Source organism: Miniopterus natalensis, chromosome 1, assembly GCF_054644295.1.
Source record: "Miniopterus natalensis isolate mMinNat1 chromosome 1, mMinNat1.hap1, whole genome shotgun sequence".
Classification (NCBI taxonomy): Eukaryota; Metazoa; Chordata; class Mammalia; order Chiroptera; family Miniopteridae; genus Miniopterus; species Miniopterus natalensis.
The window spans coordinates 159,770,130-159,791,210 of record NC_142081.1 but is presented as its reverse complement, the minus strand read 5'-3'; the positions used below and the strand labels follow the sequence as shown (position 1 = coordinate 159,791,210).

General features: G+C 47.0%; 1 protein-coding gene across 1 annotated transcript in view; it reads left to right on the top strand.

The window, feature by feature from the left end:
* Positions 1-4,908: 4,908 nt before the first annotated feature.
* The window catches only part of PARM1 (prostate androgen-regulated mucin-like protein 1), a 93,843-nt gene continuing 77,670 nt past the window's right edge, over positions 4,909-21,081 (top strand). The window contains exon 1 of the mRNA XM_087827037.1: positions 4,909-5,046. Within this exon, the coding sequence (XP_087683163.1) occupies positions 5,004-5,046 (43 nt within the window). The 5' untranslated portion in view covers positions 4,909-5,003. The remainder of the gene's footprint in view (positions 5,047-21,081) is intronic.

Below are 21,081 nucleotides of genomic sequence, written 5' to 3'. Positions count from 1 at the left end.
CGTTTTTACCTTATTGTTCTTTACTATTGGATGCCCCTCATGTCGAAACAAATAAGAAAGAAAACGAAGCGTAGGCCCTGAGTATCACCCTTTTAAGGCACAAGCGAACGTGGAGTATGTTGTCTAATTAAACCCCAACCCTTACGCTGTTGCTGTAAGAATACAGTGGAGGTCAGTATCACCAGGCTAAATAACTGTCACACAATTGCCAATGCACAGTATCCCCAAACCAGTCAGAAAAATTAGAAAATGTAAAACAAATATCTCATTAGAGCAGAATTTTTCCACGAAGTTCAAAATCAAAATGAAGCTGCAATCGAAGAAACTTTCTAAGTGGCTCATTTGTTAGCCAGGAAATGAAAACTGTTTACCAAATGTGAGTTAATTAAACTGTATTTAATTGTAGCTGCCAAGAAACTGTGTCCAGAGAAAATAAACTTGTTTGGATTATTAGACTTTCTGTTGCTCAAAGAGCTAAGGACATTAGGAGCATCCTCGATAACGAACTGAAAAACATCAATAATCAACGTAAAGTGATTTCTAACAGTTTTCCTTGGCTCTGGATGAGTCAACAGATGTTACCAATACTGTTCAGTTGTAGTTATTTGAGGATTCAATCCTGAGATTGAAATAACTGGGACATTAGCCTCTATGAATGGTCTGAGGAAAACTATAGTCAAGTGTATTTTCAAAAGAAATGAAAAAAATGTGAATTCAGCACAACTTGAAGTGAAATCTACTAAGATATGTTACAACTGATAGTGGCAAAAATAGGTGTACACAGAAAAAGGAAAAAAAAAAGCTTAGTTGAATAAATTTACAAATATTGTGAAGATGTGTTCAAAGCCAAGGGCATTTAATGTATTTTACATTATTTGTGGAAATTATTAGAATTTGTCAAGTATTATTAAGCCCTTGGTGTCAACGGTGAACTTCATTTGCTTTCATGGATTTAACCATTTTCAGAAATAGGACAGAGAAACCTGACTCTCAGAGAGAGGAAGAAATGGGAGAAAAGAGACCCTGTGGCATTCTAGTCTCTAGTCACATTTGCTGTGGGGGCAACCACACCCTTGCCCTTTTCACCACCCCCTGAACATTTTGATAATTTCCCCCTCTTGGACAAGCTAGTTAAATTGGTTTCTGTCACATGCCACACAAGGACATTGACTAATGCAGAGGGCAGAAAAGCAAGTTTCCAACAGTGTTCAATAATAGCCATTGAGGACAGGTCTCATTCAGGAAAAATTCACTCTCAGACCTGAGCTTTAAAAAAATCACAATAAAACCACACCACTGCTAAGTTACTATACTAACGTGTGGAACAGCAAGTCAGGATATTCAGCTTCTATTTCCTAAAAAACAAAAAACAAAACCCAAATCCCCACTGGGACTGAAAATGTTTAACTTAAATATGCAACTTGTATGCTCGTTCTCTGGACAACACAGGTGTGCAGAATCATTAGGTGGATTACCTCCAAGAAGCCTGTTTCTTCCCTCTGGAAATATTTTAAGGGCTTTCTCCTTAATTAAAATAAAAATTAGCGGCCTGCAGTTTAGTGTCCTCAAAGAGCTCACGCAGCTCCAAACAACTTTGTTTAAGCAAGGGAAACAATCCGTTTCATCATGCCCTGTTAAAACCGCCCTTGCTCAAGCAAATATTTCTTGGCAAAGTTCCACATCTGCCCTTTTGCACATATTGCGTAGCTGCTTTTAATCTTTTTTGCTATTAATATTTTTAAAAGAGGGAATCAGAGTTAAGAAGAGAAAAGCAAAGTGATGTGAGGAAGTGTAGCAGAATCCATGAGACACTTTTGCAGCGTGGCCTGGGAAGAGGAGTGAAACCAAGGCGAGTAAACCAGGGCCTGGAGGCCGCTGCACTCCTGCCCGCGGGGGAGAGGGCGAGGTGGGGAGGAGCTGTCAGAGGGGGTTCGAGCTCTCCCCTGCAGCTCAGTTTTAGCAGGAGTGAAACTGCTGAGGCCAGAGCCCAAGTCACAGAACTGTGTGCATGAAGTAGCTATAGCAGGCACTAATGTTTTCTCCTTATATTTTAAATCCAGATTATTTTTAATGTACCCCAAAGTTTCTCCTCTAATAATAGCTGACATTTATTGGCAGTTAGAACATGCCAAGTTTTTCACATGCGTAATCCATTTAATCGTCCCAGTAATGCCAGGAGAAAACTGAGGAATAGAGGTGTCAAGTAATTAGAGTCAGTAGAGAGCAGAAGGCAGATGAGGAGCCAGCCTTCAGGGGCCATGGGCTGGACTTCAGAACTCTGCCTCTAACCACTGCGATAGTGCCCGCCCAGCTCCCTCAACCGCAGGATTCAGGCCTCGGTGAATCCCAGAGTCCAAAGCTAACGCTTCTATATTATCTAACATATATTACATGACATTACCTATAAATTATAATAAATTCAGGATGTCAAAAACTAAGTCAACCAAGGGCAATTTTTTGTAAGGTGTTGAATGTCTACAACACTAGAATTCATTTTAACAGTAGTAAAAAAAGTGGAAGTCAGAACAAGGCAGATTTATTTTAGATTTTATCCCAGTGGAGCATTATAAAAGGACAAGGAGATTCTATGAAGACACTAGCTTTTGCTGTAAGGGGTGACTAAAGGGCTGCATGCAAATTCCTACCTGACCCCATTGAGGCGTACAAGTCACCTGCTATAATATCTCATGGCATCTCTTGGTTTCCTTTATACTTAAACTTTCTTTAAGTATCTGGTCAGGACATATGCCCAGGTTGCAGGCTCGATCCCCAGTAGGAGGTGTGCAGGAGGCAGCTGATCAATGATTCTCATCATTGATGTTTCTCTCTCTCTCTCCCTCTCCCTTCCTCTCTCTGAAATCAATAAAAACATATAAAAAATACCCTTTAAAAAACGTTTAATCATTAATAAAAAATAAATGATTTTGTTAAAGGAGTTATTTCAACTCTATTCTGCATAAAATAAAAGACCTTGGACATTTTAACTGATTAGTATGTGGGTATCACCATCCTTTGGGTTCCAAACAATCATCATAGATATCAAAGTCAGAATCACATATGCTTTGCATTTCAGAGGCACTTCATTAAAGCTTTGTTGAATTTCAATTAAATAGTTTTTTCTGTGAAGTGTTTTTGAAAAACCTTTATTTCTATCATAGAGTCACTTACATGGCCCTTTTTAAAGGCACCAGTGCCTTATAGAACGACCCTGCAAAAATCCATCTGTGTGCGGTCCCTGCCTCCATGACAACCACAACCCAGATGTAGAAATTCTTCATAATCACGTAGATTACACCAGAAGCCAGAAAGACCTCAGGTCAAAAGCACTCAGAGAATGTGTTTAACAAATTAAACTTGCAATTTCTCTGGGCAGGAAGTAGGGAAGAGAGGGCAGTGGTTGTAGTAATATATTTTACTTCTCTTTCCAAAAGGAATCAATACATCTACCAAAACAAAAGAAAAACTATGAGCCCAGTTTTTCTTTGCGGTTGTAGAAGCATGACAAGCTCTACAAGTGATCATGGTCGACAGACAGGCAGAGGAATTGACCCTGTCACAGATACAGTGATGAGGCCCAAAAAAGTGAAAAGATAAAACCTGAGGCTCTGGCATACAAGAAAGAAGTCCCAGAAAAACAAAGCTGCTCTCCAGCACTACTAATGGTCCTGAACAAATCAATTTTTTAGGAAGGCTCATTAATTCCTGCAGCTTCCTAGTTCTAGTGACTAGGGGACCACCAGGCTCATAGTCACTTAGATATTAGGCAATGATCTGACATCTGGTCTGATGGAGGTGCGAGAAACAAGCAAGTCTAAGCTAGTGGGAGATTAAGTGAAAGGTCAGCTTTGATCTGTGTGAACACATAGAGCTTTGGGGCTTTGAAGAGGGAGCAGAGATCAGGGATGACCCAGGGTGCCTTGGCCATTAGCCAAGTTGTGTGATCTCGGACAAGTACTTAAACCTCTCTGTGCTTCCATTTCCTCCCCTGAAAGTGAAGCTATAGCAGTGCCCACCTCAAAGGACTGTTGTGAGAACCTGACTTGGTCAAAATCTATGCAGCACAATTGTCCAGCAGGCAGCAATTACCTGGGAAATGTGAGTCTTTGCTATATGGGCAGGTTGCACACAAACTGTTCAATTATGGGTCCAGCCCTTACCAGCGATACGACACTGAGCACATTACTTCTCTGTGCCTTGGTTTTCCCTTATGTAAAACGCAATAATAATAATTATTACATCATAGGGTTGTTAGAAGGAGCCAAGATGCAACACTAGTCTGACACCTTGCTCAGTAATCCCATGATCAGTGTTACCTGCCATTAGAACTATTTCTTCTAGTAAGAAGCTAAATAAAACAGCAGACATCCTGGCTCAGGCACCAGGGAGTGCGGTGGGGCTGAATGTGTGTGAGGGTTTAATATACAGGCACGAATGTTTAAAGAAATGATGAAAAATGTTCTCGTACTTGGAAAGAAATGTGTGTGCTCTTGGGGTGCATTTGGCTCCTAACATGGCACACGGTCACCTGCTTAAAGGCTGTAAACTCTTGTGTAAAAAAAAAAAAAGGCTGAGATAACTCCCTGAGGGCCGAGATTCGCGCACACCCCCTTGCATCCCCGTCCCGCACAGGCTGCGCGCCCCGAGCGGCTGACCCCGTCCGAGCGCCTCGCGCCCGACTGTCCAGCAGGGGCCGCCCTGGGCCGGGCTCCGAGCCGAGCCGGAGCGCGCGGCGGGAGGCGGCTCCGCCGGCCTGGGTGGGAGGGGTTTGGCCGCGCCGGCTCGGGAGGGCCCGGCTCCAGCAGCTGGGATGGAGCAGAGCGCGCGGGGCGCCGCCGGACACGCCGCCGCCTGAGCCCCCGCCCGCAGCCGTCCCGCCTGCGGCCCCCGGCCCCCGCGCTGCTGCGCCCGTCAGTCCCGCGAACCCTCCCGCCCGCGCTGCTGCGCCCGTCAGTCCCGCGAACCCTCCCGCCCGCGCCTCCCCGGGCGCCAGGCACCGGGGGACCATGGTCTGCAGGACTCTCTTCGCGCTCTGCATCTTCGCGGCAGGTACTCTGGGGCGCCCCCGGGCCGGGCGGGAATGGGCGCCAGCGGCCGGCGCTGGGGCGGGGCGGGGCGGGTCCCCTGGGAAGTGGGTCCCGCGGGCGAGCTCCGAGGCTGCGGCGGGCGGGTGCGCGGGCCGGGCGGTGCTGCGGGAGCCTGACCCGTCCCGACAGAGGGGCGCAGGCCCCTTCCCGCCGCGCGTCCCGACAGAGGGGCGCAGGCCCCTTCCCGCCGCCCCGTCCCGACAGAGGGGCGCAGGCCCCTTCCCGCCGCGCGTCCCGACAGAGGGGCGCAGGCCCCTTCCCGCCGCGCGTCCCGGCCGCCGAACTCCGCGAGTGGGTGAACAGGTGGCAGCGCTTCGCCTTCGGGCCCGGCGGGCGGCGCGGCTGCTGCTGGGGCGCCTGGGGTCGCGGCGGGACCCCGAGGGGGATGGACGGCGGGGGGGGGGTGCTCCCGGAAGGCTTCGAGCGGGGGCTGCGCACCCCGCGGGCTGGTTGGCGCTCCCCGGACTTGGGGGTCTCCGGCGCCCGGCGCCCTTCCTGGGCGCGAGGAGGCGGCGTTCAAGTCCCACGGACGCTGCCTCGACCCGGCTCATGGTCGCGATCACCGCTGCGGTTGCAATTTTATCCGGCGGGCCGGGGCCCCAAAAATGCGTGTCACGGCAGAAGCCGTCAGCCTGGCTGCAACTGGCGCGCTTCGCTTCACGCGCCCTCCCCGACTTGCCCCCGCCTCCCATGGCCGCGCGGCGAGCGCCGGGGTCTCGGGAGCGCCGGCCGCGGGGGCTGCGGGGCGGGGCCGGGAGACCCCGAACGGCGCTTTGGGTCCGGAGCCGGGGTTCCCGGTGTTAGCAGGAAACGCCCCGACGGGACGGGACGGGACGGCTGCGCGCGGGCGCAGGTGGGAACCGCGGCCCGGGCGCGGCGCTGAGACGGGCGGGCGGTCACAGGCGCGGGTCTGCGCCCTGCCGCGGCCGGGCCGGCCCCTCCCGACTGCCCGGCGGCCCTAACTGGGCGCACGAGTCGCCACCGCGCCTCGCAGAGCAGCTGGGGTTGCCCGCCGCGCCCGAAGGGAACCCGGCTTGGAGGACGTCCCCCAGCTGCGGGCGCGCCGGGCCCAGCGCCCAGGGGGCTCCTCTCCCGCCCGCCCGCCGTGTGGAGACGCCGCGGGCTCGGGCGCTGGGCCGCGCACCCCGAGCGCCGGGTCCCGGGAGCGACCGCCGCGCCCGGACGCCCGAGGGCAGTGCCAGCGACCCTCCCCGCCGGAGGCGGCCCCGGAGCCCCGCGACCGGCTCTGCAGAAGCCCCCCCGTGGGCTCCGTGGAGGGTCAGGGGGCCCTGAGCGAGACCTTGGAGCGAGCGGGGTAGGCGGCGCGCGTGTGTGCGTGTGTGCGTGTGTGTGTGTGTGTACGTGTGTGTGCGCGTGTGTGTGTGTGTACGTGTGTGTGTGCGCGTGTGTGTGTGTGTACGTGTGTGTGCGCGTGTGTGTGTGTACGTGTGTGCGCGCGCGTGTGTGTGTGTACGTGTGTGCGCGTGTGTGTGTACGTGTGTGTGCGTGTGTGTGTGTGTGCGTGTGTGTGTGCGCGTGAGTATGTGTGCGTGTGTGTGCGCGTGTGTGTGTGTGTGCGTGTGTGCGCGTGTGTGTGTGTGCGTGTGTGTGCGCGTGTGTGTGTGTACGTGTGTGCGTGTGTGTGTGTGCGTGTGTGCGTGTGTATGTGTGTACGTGTGTGTACATGAGTGTGAGTGTGTGCGTGTGTACATGTGTGTACATGTGTGTGCGTGTGTACGTGTGTGCGTGTGTGTGCGTGTGTACGTGTGTGTGCGTGTGTGAGTGTGTGTGCGTTAATAGCGCCGGCAGTTGGCAAAGCCAGGATCAGCCCCCCTGGGCACTGTCCCCTGACGTCCCCCTGAGGAGCTCAAGCTGCTTTCCTCAGCCCCTGTCCCTTGGCCCTCTTCCCGGCAGGCACGGCGCTCTTGCTCAGCGGCCAGCGCGGCCTCACCTCCACCCTGCCCCTTGCTGGGGTCGGAGCCAGCAGGTGTCAGCCCCCGCCTGGGGCTCCCCTGACCCGGAGGACAGTCAGGCCTCTGTGTCCGTCTCCCGAGGCGGGATGCCCGGCCTTCTCTCCCGGGCTCCGCGCCTCTGAAGGAGTGGCTTTAGGGCCAGCGTGCTGTTAGAGCTACTGGACATAAACGCCCCGTGAGCTGTCCCCATCCCAGAGTACAGTGTTTACAGGGACTAACGAAGTGCTTTTGAAAGAATAAATAGATGTGTTGGTAAAGGAAAGAGGGTTCTTGAAAGGAAGGCGGCAGGCGCGGTTCAGTGGCCCCCTGAGCTCCCTGGGCAGAGCCTAATGTGTCTCACCAGCCCCTGGCTTCTCTCCTGTTCCCCCCACACACTCCGCCCTCTCCAGCTTCAGAGGCTTCAGGACAATTTCTGTAAAAGTCCTAAGGTGATACTATCTTGAGCCAGGAATGGGGTTTGGCAGAGGACTTTTTTATAGCTTAATAAATCAATATATACATAGCATTTCCTCCACCCTGCATAATGGACACTTGCAAATATGTGTGCCCTGTCGGCCCAGCCAAAGTAGATCTCTATATTTACCCACTTGTGCTTTCAAAGAAGGAGGAGAGAAACCATGGGTTGTCTTCAGTTCTCGCAAAGTTAATTGCGGTAGAAAACTAGCACCGCTGCTGCGCAAGCCGCTCCCAGCACCTCTAGTGCCCGCGCAGGAGCCCTGCCTCCAAAGTAAAATAAAGCCGGAGCCCGAGGCTGGGCAGCAGAGCCGGAGCAAGGAAGGCCGCTGGCCGCCGGCCGCCGCCTCCCTGCGCCTCCCTCCCCTCCGGAGGCTCTTCCTGCCTCACCACCGCCGGCACTGCCGCCCTCCCATGTTCTAGGACCCAATTTATTGTTTTTAAAACTCCCACTGAGACATCTGAGATACACTAGAACTTTTCAAAGGCCTTTTCCAAACACTCAAGAAGGACAAAGGGGAAAGAAGCGTAAGTCAGAGAGGCGCAAACCCCGGGGCCGACCTCTCGTGCCTCGGGTCTGCCCTGCCTGCCCCTTGTCTCCCCTGCAGGGCGACAAGCCCACGAAACAGGTGGTAAGACCAGGAGCTGGACATCCTGTTTGTGTTCTGGGCCTGTCCCGGCTCCTCTCCAAGTGACTAACATCTACAATGTCCATCCCCACTAAGGAAGACCCCACCCACACAGGCACGGCCCTGTTCTTACCACAGGTCCTGACATATGTCAGGTCCTTATAAACATATTAAAGCCTTACCATAAATCTTATCATAAGCATGTTAAAAGTAAATAAAAAATATACACACACGTTTACAGGAACAGCAAGGCTGCCTGTGGTTGGCTAGGAGCAGAGGGGAAGGCTTGCTTACTTTCCTTCAGCCTGGTCACCTTCTGTCCCCCTGGCCTGTGTCGCAGTTCAAGAAGTGACACCTCCTTCGCCTGAGAAGGCGGGCGCTCTTCCTCACTATCTGATACGTTTGCTGAGGCCGAGTTGCAAAGTGGTAAGCCCAGAGATCCCGCCGCTAGATTGCCTGGGCACAAAGCTAAGTTTTACTGCTTACTAATCGTGTAATTTAGGGCAAGTAACTTAACCCCTCTGAGTTTCCTTATCTACAAAATTGGGGGGTTAAGCTTCACAAGGTTGTTGAAAGTGTTAAATGACTGAAGATACCTGCAGCACCTGGGACATAGTAAGCGCTCAATAATGGGAGCTAGTTTTGTTGCCATTGTTCTTACTAATAAAGTTACTGTGTTTGGCACCGATTAGGTCATCCTCTCCAAAAGCAAAGTCTATGTGTTTGCTCTTGGACAATGGAAATCAAAGATCCCAACGAATATCCCAGCACAGTGCCAGCTGTGCTGGCAAACCCTAATGTGCAAATTAAGAAAAGATTCAGCTCAGCCTACTAAATGCCTAATTTGAAAAGGTTAATAGCATGCCAGCTCAGATTTAGCACAACAGTCCCAAAAATGCTCAGTAAGACGTAGAAGTAAAGTCTCACCAAGGTCTTTATTTTTCCACAAAGTCTTTTGCAAACTGGTATGTTTCAAAAGCCCAACTCAGCTAAATCTTAAGGTCAGGTTCCCAGAGACACAGATGTTGGATAATTCAAACCTAACAGCTTAGGAAAAGGCAGTTCATGGTATCCGAATGATCCAGAATGGCTCTCTTCAGCACCCAAAATCGTATTGGCCAGATCACTAATTAACTTGATCATTTGGACCTGATCTAATTATGCTTGTGTTTTAATAAGAAAAATACTGACCAAGTTTTTTTATGGTTTGAGCAGACTTTTTTTTTTAAACAGACTTTTAAGCAATACTTTTTCCAAGGTGGGGGGGTGGGTTATAGCATCCACTGGAGAGAGACGTTTAAAAAATATTGATTGGCTGTCTTAACACCCAAATGAAAGGAATCCTGCCATATCATTTACAACAACTTGCTTTCCTTTGGAAATATCCATTACTGAAATTGGATATGTTAGTTTAGGAACCAAATATTTGTTTTGCTAGTAAGAGACTGAATGAAACAGTTGCTTGGAAAAATTAGAAGACAGGGGCAGTTCTAAAAAGAGGGGGCTGAGAACATATTCCTTATGCAATGACTACTTTCTACTTGGAAATGCAGGGCTAATAGGTTATCATCCAGTTAATGTGCAAGCAGGATGACTATAAAATAAGACTGATTTGTGTATGCAGTTCATGGCATTACTTTTTTAGTCACAGCTTAAATTATTTAAATGACAAAGATTGACATAACATCAGATTTTCTGATCTGTGGGTCTTTAAATGTCCATCATAATCCTTTACAACAGCACTGCCTATTTCTTTCACCTGTTTTAATGTCATTTATAAACCTTGAGACCTTTGCCATTTTATAAGTAATAGAAATCATTAAAATAAAAGAGACAATTACATAATTCATTTCAATTATATAATGTTTTTCTTTGGTACAGGGTGGTATAATGTTGATGGAAAATAAGTTGTTTTAATTTTCCTTTGGCTAGAGTTGCCAGATTTAGCAAATAAAAACAGGTTTCCCAATACAATTTGAATTTTCAAATAAACAGTGAATTCTAAATATATCCCTCCCACATAATACTTGGGACATGTTTAAACTAAATAATTCTTCATTGTTTACCTTAAATTCAAATTTCACTGGGCATCTGTGATTCATCAAGAAACCCTACCTTTGGCCTTTCATCTGCAGTTCATCTATGCAGTGTGTTTGATATTAATATTAGCTTTATTTTGAACCCTACCTCTTAGTGCTTTAGTTGCCCTGCACCATTTCAAAAATTTGTTCATGGGAAGGCTTGGAGATTTCAGGGCAGCCCTCTCTCGAAGAGCAACTACAAGGATTAGGACTCAGAGGCAGCCTTCCAATAAAATATTTGGAATCTGACTGCATATCCAGTAATAGTGCAGTGTTTTGTGTTTCCAATCAGTTGGTGGGGTTTCTGTGCCCCCCCCCTCTGAGGCTACATTACTGGACCCCCTCGTAACTCTTCCCTTTTACAAAACAGTCTATTTTAAAGGGTGACAACGTTCTTGCATAGGAGCTGGAACTAGAAGCCTTCTAGAATCCAGCTGGCAGCTGATTACAAAAGGAAGTTATAGAAGAGCTTTGGATTTCAATGAGCTCTTCTGTGCCAGGATCTTAGTACATCTCACAGATATTAATTAGATAAGGTTTACATAATTACTGTAGGATAGGTCTACTGGTATCATTTGAAAGCTGTGGCTATATAGAGCCTAAAGCAGCAGATTAGACAGAATTTCAAGGCAGATAAAAAATCATTTAAACTATTGGGCTGTGGTGGAAATTTGTACCTTTCATATTCAAGGCAAAATCTGTGAGTAGGTAACTGTTAAGTGGGGGGAAATTGTGGGAAGGTACCAGGTGTGATATTTAGAAAACATGTTCATTCAGTGCCAAATAAGATGAATGGTACAATACAACTTTGATGATAACATCTTCTAGTCCAAATTCTGACACCTGATTTTCTTTTCCAATAAGGACATGGGAACTTTAGTGCAGGTGTTGAACATGAAAAGAATTAAAGGAGAGATGTTTTTACTTATTTATTTGTTTATTTTTTGGCCATGGTTGTAAACTTCCAGCTATCATTCCAACTTCCCATTGCTTAGAACGTATATTTTCTTATATGGGGTTATTAAAATGTATGTCATCTTTTAAATGATGATATTCTTGCCAGCTTTGTATAGTCCAGAAGCATAACCTCATCACTGACAGAGTTGATTCACCCATGACTGTACCCATGATGGACTGTGACTGGTGCTGTCTGCCCCTTAGGAAACCTTTTCAGTTTCTGTTGGAAAAGCTTTTGTGATCCCACAGTTAGGTGGCAGAATGATAGCACTGTACTGGCACTGAACTTTTAGCTGACTGTTAAACACTTCATACTATAGGATTCTTGCTTTGTACTGTGATTTGGGTCCTTTAGGAAGAACAACAATTATTCTGAGGATAAAAGGATACTCTTCTTAGTCACTACGCAAAGCTACAGTGCACTGTCTCTGTGTGTTTAGGGAAATGTCTAAGACTCCAGTCGTTCTACTGAGTTAATGTCACGTGTCATATTATGATAGGACTTCAGTACGTCTCACAATTACAACATGAGGGGGTCCCAATGCCCGTTTATTCAACAGAGGTTCCTAAAGAAACCTGGCGGACTGAACACCTCTCACCAGCCTTGGAAAAGAGGCCAGTTATTGGTGGATCCCCTCTCTGCCAGTCATGGCAATTCTTGCTGTTGATGGTTCTACTGAGTGAGAGGCAAGCTCAAGATGGCTATGGCCATGGCCCAACCAATGGGGAGTCCTAGATGCTTTGTCTTAACAATTACACTTGTTGATGGAGATGGCATTCAAAAGGAGAGATCTCGGGAATTCCCCTTTTAAAGAACTGTTCAGGCAGGTCTGAGCAGAAGAAGGGATTATCAATTTTTGAGGCTAAGTGATCATTCATCATTTACATTCTAGGATATGTTGGCTGGTGGGGAAGGAAGTACGATATCAAATTACATGTGAAAACTGGGTAAGAAATGGACAATAGAAAGGGACCTTGGCTGTTTCAGAAATTCTGCATAAGATACGTGGGAGAGGCTGGAGGCAATCTGTTGTGTGAGGCGGAGAGAATAGCAGTTGGGGGCGGGGGGTTGTTGGTCACTTGGGCCTACTAAACACCAAACCACTCCTTTGATGGTGATGCTGGGAGTGGAAAATTCAGTTTCCTTTTTCGGGGGCAACTAAACTGTATATAAGTATAAAACCTGTTCTAGTGCACATTTTTAGTTTTGTGAAAGGTTACAAATGGAGCCTTTTAGATTAAACAATGTGGTAGCCCTTAGTAGCGAGTAATTAAAGTACCCTGGGCATTGTGAAAGGGGGCAAAGAGTGAGAACGTGCCGTGAGATGTGAAGAGGAATTCTCCTGCATGGTGGATCCATTAAGGAGGGTGGACTGGCCTGGGGTTACACACTTCCAGGCAGCCTTCCTAGAATTGCACTTCAAAGAGAGTCCCATTTTAAACATGTTCTCCCTTAAATGTTTACAGGAAGAGAAACACAGCCCTGATATTTATCAGGTGGGGATGGGATTTGTGTGGTGTGGTAGAAGGGGCTTTGGAGGAAGACAGGCTGGCCTGGAATGCCAACTCTGGGATCTTAAGTTTCCTCCCATGCAGGGCTATGATATGCATGGAGTGCCATGTGAGTAAACAGTCAACAAATGTTGTCAAGCAGGTGTACCAACAGATAGGTTTGTTTTACTTTACTTCATTTGCTTGTCTGCCTCTCACTATTAGATTTTAAGGCATATGTGAGAGAATTTTAGCTATTTTGTCTTTGCATTGTCCTCAGCACGTAGAACAGAGCAAGACACATAATGAGTGCTTAGCAAATATTATTTTAATTAATTTTTCATTGAGAACCTACATATGCTGAACACTATTCAAGGCTCTGGAGACACAGCAATGAACAAAATAGACAAAGCTGGACCCTCGGGGAACTTACCTTCTTTGAGGATGACTAATTTTGACTTGGGCAGAAGAAAATCAGAAGTTGAACACCTGTTATCTCAAGCTCAACATGTCCAAATCTGAACTCTTGGATTTCCCTCCCCCAAGAGGCTCCACCAGAAGCCTTCCCCCATCTTGACGAATGGCAACTCCAACTTTCTAGTTGTTCTGGCTGAAAATCATGAGTCATCTTTGAGTCTCTTTCTCTAACACCCTTTATCCAATCCTTCAAGAAAATCTGTTTGTCCTTTTAAAATATGTACAAAATTCAAACACTTTGCCACCGCCCTTGCTCCTACTCTGGTGTGAGCCACCCTCACCTTCCCCCGGAGTAATACAGTGGCCTCCTCTCAGGTCCCCCAGCTTTTACTCATCTCCCCTAAGGTCTGTCCTCTGTATGCAACAGTTGAGCCAATGGAAATGTATCAGGTGATGCCATTGCTCTGTTCGGTTCTACAGTAGCTTCCCATTGCGCTCAGAGTAAAACCCCACGTCGTTCAAATGACTGTCAAGACCTGCCTCAGTGACTGCCCATCCATTCCGGGGCCTGGCCGTCCCCCTCTCCTTTGCTCACCCTGCACCAGCCACGCTGGCTTCCTTCGAGCACGCAGCGGCTTGTTCCTCTATCTGGAACACACTTTCTCCGATATTCACGTAGCTAATTTCCTCATCTCCCTCAAACCTTTGATAAGATGTCACCTTCTCAATGGGACTTACCCTCACCAACATTTAAAAATTGCATGTCACCTGTGAACGCCGTGTTCCCAATGCCCCTTACCTGCCTCTTGCCTCTACTTTTTCTTTAATCTGAATCTATCTCCATCCCTTCACCTCCTCCTGCCCCCCTGGGATGTTGTCCCTTGTTTACTGTGGTATCCCCAGTGCTAAATACTGTGTGGCACTTAAGGGGTACCCAAAAAAATTTGTTGAATTGAATGATAAAAATACATTTTTGTGAGCTGGCAAAATGAAAACTCAATCTGAAAATTTCCTTAGATCACCCAAAAATAAGACGTTGGCAAACTTGCTTACTATCAGGTGCTTATGTCTAGTGTTTCCAAATAGCTTTTTTGAAAAATGAGCCAGGCATTTAGTTTTCATTGAGGGTGACAAAAGCTAAACTTTCAAATCAGCTTTTTTGGGAGCCGTGTACATACAAAACTCTTCTTTTTCAAATGTACTCCCTTTTTGCCACAGATATCACTGCAAAATAGCTGAAACTTCTGAAATTCTCCGGCCAATTAAGAAAATGTCGCCTATGAGCTCAGCCAGAGAAGATAAAGAGACCTCCACTCTTTGAACATTTTTGAGCATTTTCTGAATAACTGAAAATAGCCTGGGGATGAAAGTGACTTGAGTCAGGGAAGCCCGTGGGGCGATGTCCCGGGCCTGTCTGGGGAGGCCAAGTGAAGTCCCAGGCTGGGTGCTGAGAGTGTCAGCCAGTCACTAAGAAGCTGGAGAATAGAGTGGGAGTTCTCTTGGCCCTGCTGACTCTGTGTTTTGCTCTCCCTGGTGATTCGGAAATAGAATTTGTGTTTTAGTCCAAGCAATAAATAGAAGTGAAGTCCCAACTAAAACCAAACCTGGATCCTCTGAGCACTGTTCTCACCCCTGCAGGGCTGACACTCCTTGGCGTGGCTGCTGTTAAAATCACCACAAATGCTCATAGTACTTTCTGGCTTAAATGGGAACATTTAATTATTTAGCAGCTGCCAAAAAGAACATGAGCTTAGAACAACATATTCGTCTTGAAGGCTTAGGAATAATGGTAAAATTTCAGATTATATCAACTTGAAAAGCAACCTATAAACGAACCAAAGAAGGGAAAAAATGGTGCTTTATATTAAAAGCATGGGCCTTACTTGCTTATTGAGGCCACTGGTCCATCCTTAAAGTGGGAAGGCACTCAGCCACCTTGAAGCGCAGCCAAGGAGAGTAACCCTGACCTGCGCCGGAGGCCACAGGGAACTGTGTCTGTGCCGTGGGTGTGACACTGGAGGATAGGTGGCCGTGACCGTTCCCCCCCTCTCCTCCAGGGGGGATATCAGGTTCCCTGATTAAAATGAAAAGCAGGGCCGAAGTTCTCACTAGGAGGAAAAGGAACAGGCACTGAAAAGAAGAGGCTTGGGATACCCCAAATCTCAAAGGCAAGTGTGGTTGCTGAAGGAAAAAAAAATTACTACATTACTGAGAATAGAGTTTTAGTTTGGGGGTGTTATCAGACAGAACAAGGAGAGATGTGGTTTTTGAGATTCAGAAGTTTACAGCCAGTCTTTTGTTAAAAACAAAATTAAATCTCCACTAGTGACAGTTGTCTCTTATTTTATAACTTTTTAAAAGCTGCACTCAAATACTGACTTTTTTAAATCACTATTGAAACTAAACATACACAGAAATTGGCAAAACTGTATCTATTATCTGTCCAAACCTGATTTAGAGTCTTATTTGTTTCTTTTGGTTAAAAACTTTTACAAATAGTAATACACTGGGAACAATGTAAATGTCTATATAGTCCTAGTCGGATAAACTGAAATACATTTAACTTTATTCAGCTGGGCAACGCTAAACAACTGCTTACAAGAATGGGGTGGTTCTTTTACTACTGACAGCTAAAAATGGTTACAATATATCGAACTAATTTTGTAACCTAAAATTTCACAATATATTGAAAAAGTAAAGTAAGGTATATTGTGATGAAATGTTTAAAACATTATGTTTCTGTGAGGAAATGGTTAAGAAAGATAAAGTGGTTTTCTTTGGGTTAGTTTCACTTTTTATGCTCCTTTGTTTTGCTCGAATTTTTTAATAGTTTGTATTACTTCATAATTTAAAAATAAAGATATTATCTATATTTTAAACGCTCTTTATCAACAGTTAATGTGGCTATGTAACTGGTAGATGGCTCCTTCTATCTTCAAAATCTTGATCCAGAAATCCTTTTGACGGAGCCCTCAAAAATAAGAGCTTAGAAAAGCAAATCATCTCTGAAAGGTTTACAGGATATCACTGACGTAACGGGCAAGGAAGGTTCTGGGAAGAAATTGACTTAAAGTAATATTATATTTTCTAAAACCAGAGTGCTGCATAAATCATTGATCAGGACAAGCCATCTTGGATAGTATTTTAAGAGGCTCTGAGCTAACTGATCAGTATTTAAGGTTCTTTGTTAGTTTTTAATATCTTCAACATTTGTCGCTTATTGGAGAAATTTTAAATGAAAACATTATTCTAAGCTTTTCTAAAATAAAATTTGTCAACTTAGATATCAAATAAGAAAAGTAGCTCTCAGAAGAATAGATGATTTGTTTTTCTTTTGGCAACATTGAATTTGTTATATCATCTTTTCAATAAAATAACCAATAAGATGTGGTTCAGGCAAATGCTGGAGGATCCATTATCAATACCCCATGGCATTATCAGAGGACAATGGGAGTGTGACTAGAGAGAGGGCTGGAACAGGTGGGATTGGACGAGGCTTTGTGATCTGGACCAACCCCTTTGTATTACAGATAAAACCAGACATGTTGGAGAGAGGGGGAGAGAATTAAACATTTTTAATTTTCAGTTGTACTACGTGTCACCCCTTCCATTACGTTCGTTTCGTCTGCAGCTCCATCTGATCCCCCCAGCATCGGCTAGGCCGCCCTGTCCCACTGGGAGTTCGGGTCACCGCGTGCCGGAGTTAAGTAATGAGACGCAGACCACACGGTGGTGCGACGGAGCGAGGCTCTGAGGCCAGGCCTGTTGTCTGTTACCCACCTCAGCCCCCACTTGAGCTGCCAGCTCAGCTGATAGGTTCCTTTGTGTAAAGTTAGTCTCTGGACGTTCTCCCAGCTCTGACTCTCCTCCCGCCCGCAGACACTGTCTGGGGAGAACCCGACCCCTTCCTGGGCTGCCACAGCATCTCTCGGCGGTCACCGGCCACCGCTGTCCTTCTCAGTCTCCTGCCGCTCTTTTGGGACTCATCAGGTGAGGCCAGATTGCCTGCTTCCCTCCAAAGAAAAAAGAATGAGGTTTCTAGTGGCCAGAAATGGAGCGGCTGGGGCATCAAGGAGGGTAACTGCAGTATTGGATCACACGGTTTAAACTCATGAGTTCATAATGAGCTTAGACACAAAACAATGACTCAAAACTGCATTGATCTCCCTGGGAAGATGCTAACAAACCAACACATTATTTTGAAAAATAATAAATAAATAGAAAGAATTAAGTATGATTGATTGATTGATCTTATTTTGCCTGTATGAATATACCACTGGGTGACCAAATATCGAGTGACGGCTGACTGACAGTCGCTACACAAGTATTCGAGTGAATAGACGAAGGTGGCACAGGGGAAACAGAACATCGCCACACTGCGTGACTAAGGAGGGGGAGACCCTGGCGCTGCCGGTCAGCGGCGGTCAGCATCATGAAATATGAAACAGCCAGATTCTATATTTATCTCCTGATGGAAGAACACACCATCCCTATAAAACAGTGTCGCCACGTTGAAAGGAAACGACGGCTGACCAAGCCTCCACATCCAACAGTCAAGTTAGAGGAAACCGAGGACCAAGGAGGATGCTAAATGACACCACAGGAGTAAATTCAGCAAACTCCAGACTACGGAAAACTCTACAGGACAAACAACCTGCTTTCTTGGACAAATAAACTGCAAGGAAAAAAAGAGCAAGAATGAGAAAAAGGTTGGGGTGCGGGGGACAGGACATATAGATGCAAAAGAGACTTAAGAGACATAGCAACTGTGGACCTTAATGGATCCAGAAGCAAACCTAAACTATAAACATAAATTAAGGCATTTGTGAGACAGTTGTGAGTTTAATCATTGACTAGATATTTGATGATATTAAGGTATTATTATTTTCAGCATGATACTGATGTAGCCCTTATGTTTTCAACCAAAGTCCTTATCTTTTAGAAAAACACACGATTATATTTAGATAAGAAATCCTATGATGCCTGGGATTTGCTTCAAAATAATGTGGGAGGGAGACAATAGGTGGGGTTATTACAGAGAAAAAATTATTGTGAGTTAATTCTTGAAACTGAGCAGAGGGAACATGGGGGCTCGTACTTTTTGCTCCCATTCTGTAGATGATTAAATTTTTCTATTATAAAAAATTTGTAAAAAGAATCTTCCAGATCACCCCATCTCTTACAAAAACAAGCCCAAGCTCCTTATCAAGTGGCTTACTATCTGAAAAAGATGCAGAGCAAAAGAAAGGAGTAGGTAACTATGGTGTGAGGGGGGAGAAGCCCGCGGGCCGTCCGTGCCTGGGGAGTCTCCCGGGACAGAAGCGCCCGCTGCACCCCCCAGGCCCTGGCCGGGCCAGGCCTCATCCTAGAGCACCTTGCTCCTCCCTTCTCTGCCCCCCAAACTCTCTTCGTCCTCAGGCTCAGGCTCCCCCTGAGGCTGTTAGCCCCAAGAGGCTTCCTGTCCTGCAGGGCGGGCTCCTGTCTGTTTCACATTCCTCTTTCCCATGTGTGGCCGCTCAGTACCTGCTGGAGGGACTCAGGCACCTGAGGCTCAGAGCTGTGGACCCCAAGGCCGCCAGCTCGTGAGTGGCCGAGCATGGGCTAAATGTCTCATGGAGAGAGGAATGTAAGCCCCCGGCTTCAAAATCTCCAAAACCCCTTCGGCAGTGTGCATCCCACTCCTCCCCTCGACAGTCGGGATTTAAGATCGGTGGTTCCCGGGAAAACAACACGTTAACTTAGAGAAGCTGGAAGTTGTTTCTCCCTCGCCATGCTCCGGCAGGTGGAGAGCACGGAGCCCCAGGGAAGTGGCCGAAGGACAAACATGTTTTCATAGTGAAAAGTGGCCTGGGAGCTGGGCCAGGGCCAGGAAAGGAGTCGCCGTGTGAGAGGCACCGGGAGCACCCCGGACGCCCCCAGGCCCCGGAGAAGCTCGGGAAGGAGAGGAGGCCCGAGTGGCCGCCTTCGCACTCACACCCCAGCACGAGAAGCCTGAAAAGGAGCTCTCCTTGCTTTCCAGGCCCTATTGCTATCTTTGGGCAACCGCCCTCACCTGCACATCTCTCTGAAATAGTGTTTCCCTCTAGACAAGGGAATCCAGTAAAGATTGTCTTTGAAAGGATCCTCAGGTAGAGAGCACTGGAAGGAAGGGCGCCCTCCTGGAGAGAAAGGAAAAGCCTTCTCCTGTCCTCTGCTACCCAGCAGCAGGGCTGCCAGAAAGGAAGTGTCCTGCCCCCAAACATGACTCCCCCAAACTGCTGTGAGCTGCTTGCCCCCTTGAGCTATGCCAACCTGCAAAGCTTGGGGTGAAAACAGACTAGCTATTGTCTTCATTTCCTAGGGTTGTCGTAAAAAGTTACTCCCACAAACTTGAATGGCTTAAAACAACAGAAATGTGTTCTCTCACTGCTCTGGAAGCTAGACATTTGAAATCAAGGTTTGAGCAGGGCCATGTTCCCTGGAAACCCAAAGCCTGGCGGGGAGGAGCTTTCCTAGCTTCTTCCAACCTCTGGTGACCGCGGGCATTCCTTGTCTTCTGCAAGTATTAACTCGAATGTCTGCCTCCGTCTTCAAGCGGCCTTCCTCCCCCACGTCTGTCTTTGTCCAGATTCCCTTCTTGCAAGGACACCGGTCATCCAGCCATGTGGGATTAATACCCACTGTATGTCAGTATGGCCTCATTTTAACTTGATTCCATCTGCCAAGACCAGATTTCTATATGAGGCCACGTTCACAGGCACTGGGGGTTAAGACTTCAACATATCTTCTTTGTAGGGACATAATTAACCCAAACCAGCTATATTTTTTTCACACCCAAGTCGTGCTCAGGAAAGACCCTCCTCCCCCACTGATACAAGAAGTGAAAGTGAATAATGTAATCAATTATAAGTTACTTTCATATTTAAGACAGCAGCTGCTATCACCTCAAGTATTTTTTTGTTTACTTGTTTACTTATTTATTATTAAAAGTCTTGATGGAAGAAAGCTGGTTGAGACTGTTTAAATCAGGTGTTTCTCAACCAGAGTGCTGTGGGCATTTGGAGGGGACAGCACATGGAGACGACATCCCTGGTCCCTGAACACTAAATAACAGTGTACTCTACCGGCATTGTGACAAGCAAGATAAAAGAAAAATAGAGAGAAAAAAAGAAGGAAGGGAGGAAAAGAGGGGGGAGAAAATACCTTCATGTATTTCTAGCCTTAGCAGACTCATTGAAAACCAACAGTCTAAATTAATGCGATTTTTCATGGCCCTCCTAGAGCCCCACACAGAACGGGTTGTGCTAGGCAACAGCAGTTCTGCGTCCTCAGCCAGCCGCTAACTGTGAGAGGCCCGGGCGTTTCTGGAACGTTCTGATTGGGACATGGCCAGTACATGTGTACTGCTTGGCAGGCATGCAGAAAACTTTAAGGGCACTGCTTCACTTCTTCTTTGCCATGTTTAATACCATATGTTTCCAACACTGTACATGAGGTAGAGTCAGAAAGCGAACCGAAAAGTTGCAGAAGGTAAAGAGCCTCTGCCCTTTTCCAGCGCAGCTCAGCTCTGTAGATGTGGGGCCTTCCCTCTGGGCACAGGGGACAGCGACCCACTCCTGGAAAAAGGGTATCTTCTTTTTAGCTTTTTAAATTAAACTTATTGGGGTAACATTGATTAATGACATTTATAGGCTTCAGGCATACAACTCTCACTGGCTATGGGACACAGGAAGTCATAGGAATCTTTCATGGAAAAATGTAGAAATCATGACATTCTAGAAGAGAAGAGTGGATTTCTGTTTGCCAGTGTGTGTGTGTGTGTGCATGTGTGCATGTGCATGTGTGTGTGTGTGTGTGCGTGCGTGTGTGTACGTGTGTGCATGTGCGCGCGCGTGTACGTGTGCGCGCGTGTGTGCGTGTGTGTGTGTGCATGTGTGTGCATGTGTGTGCGCGCGTGTGCGTGTGTGCGTGTGTGAGTGTGTGTGCGCGCACGCTGCATATATACAGGGCTTGGCAA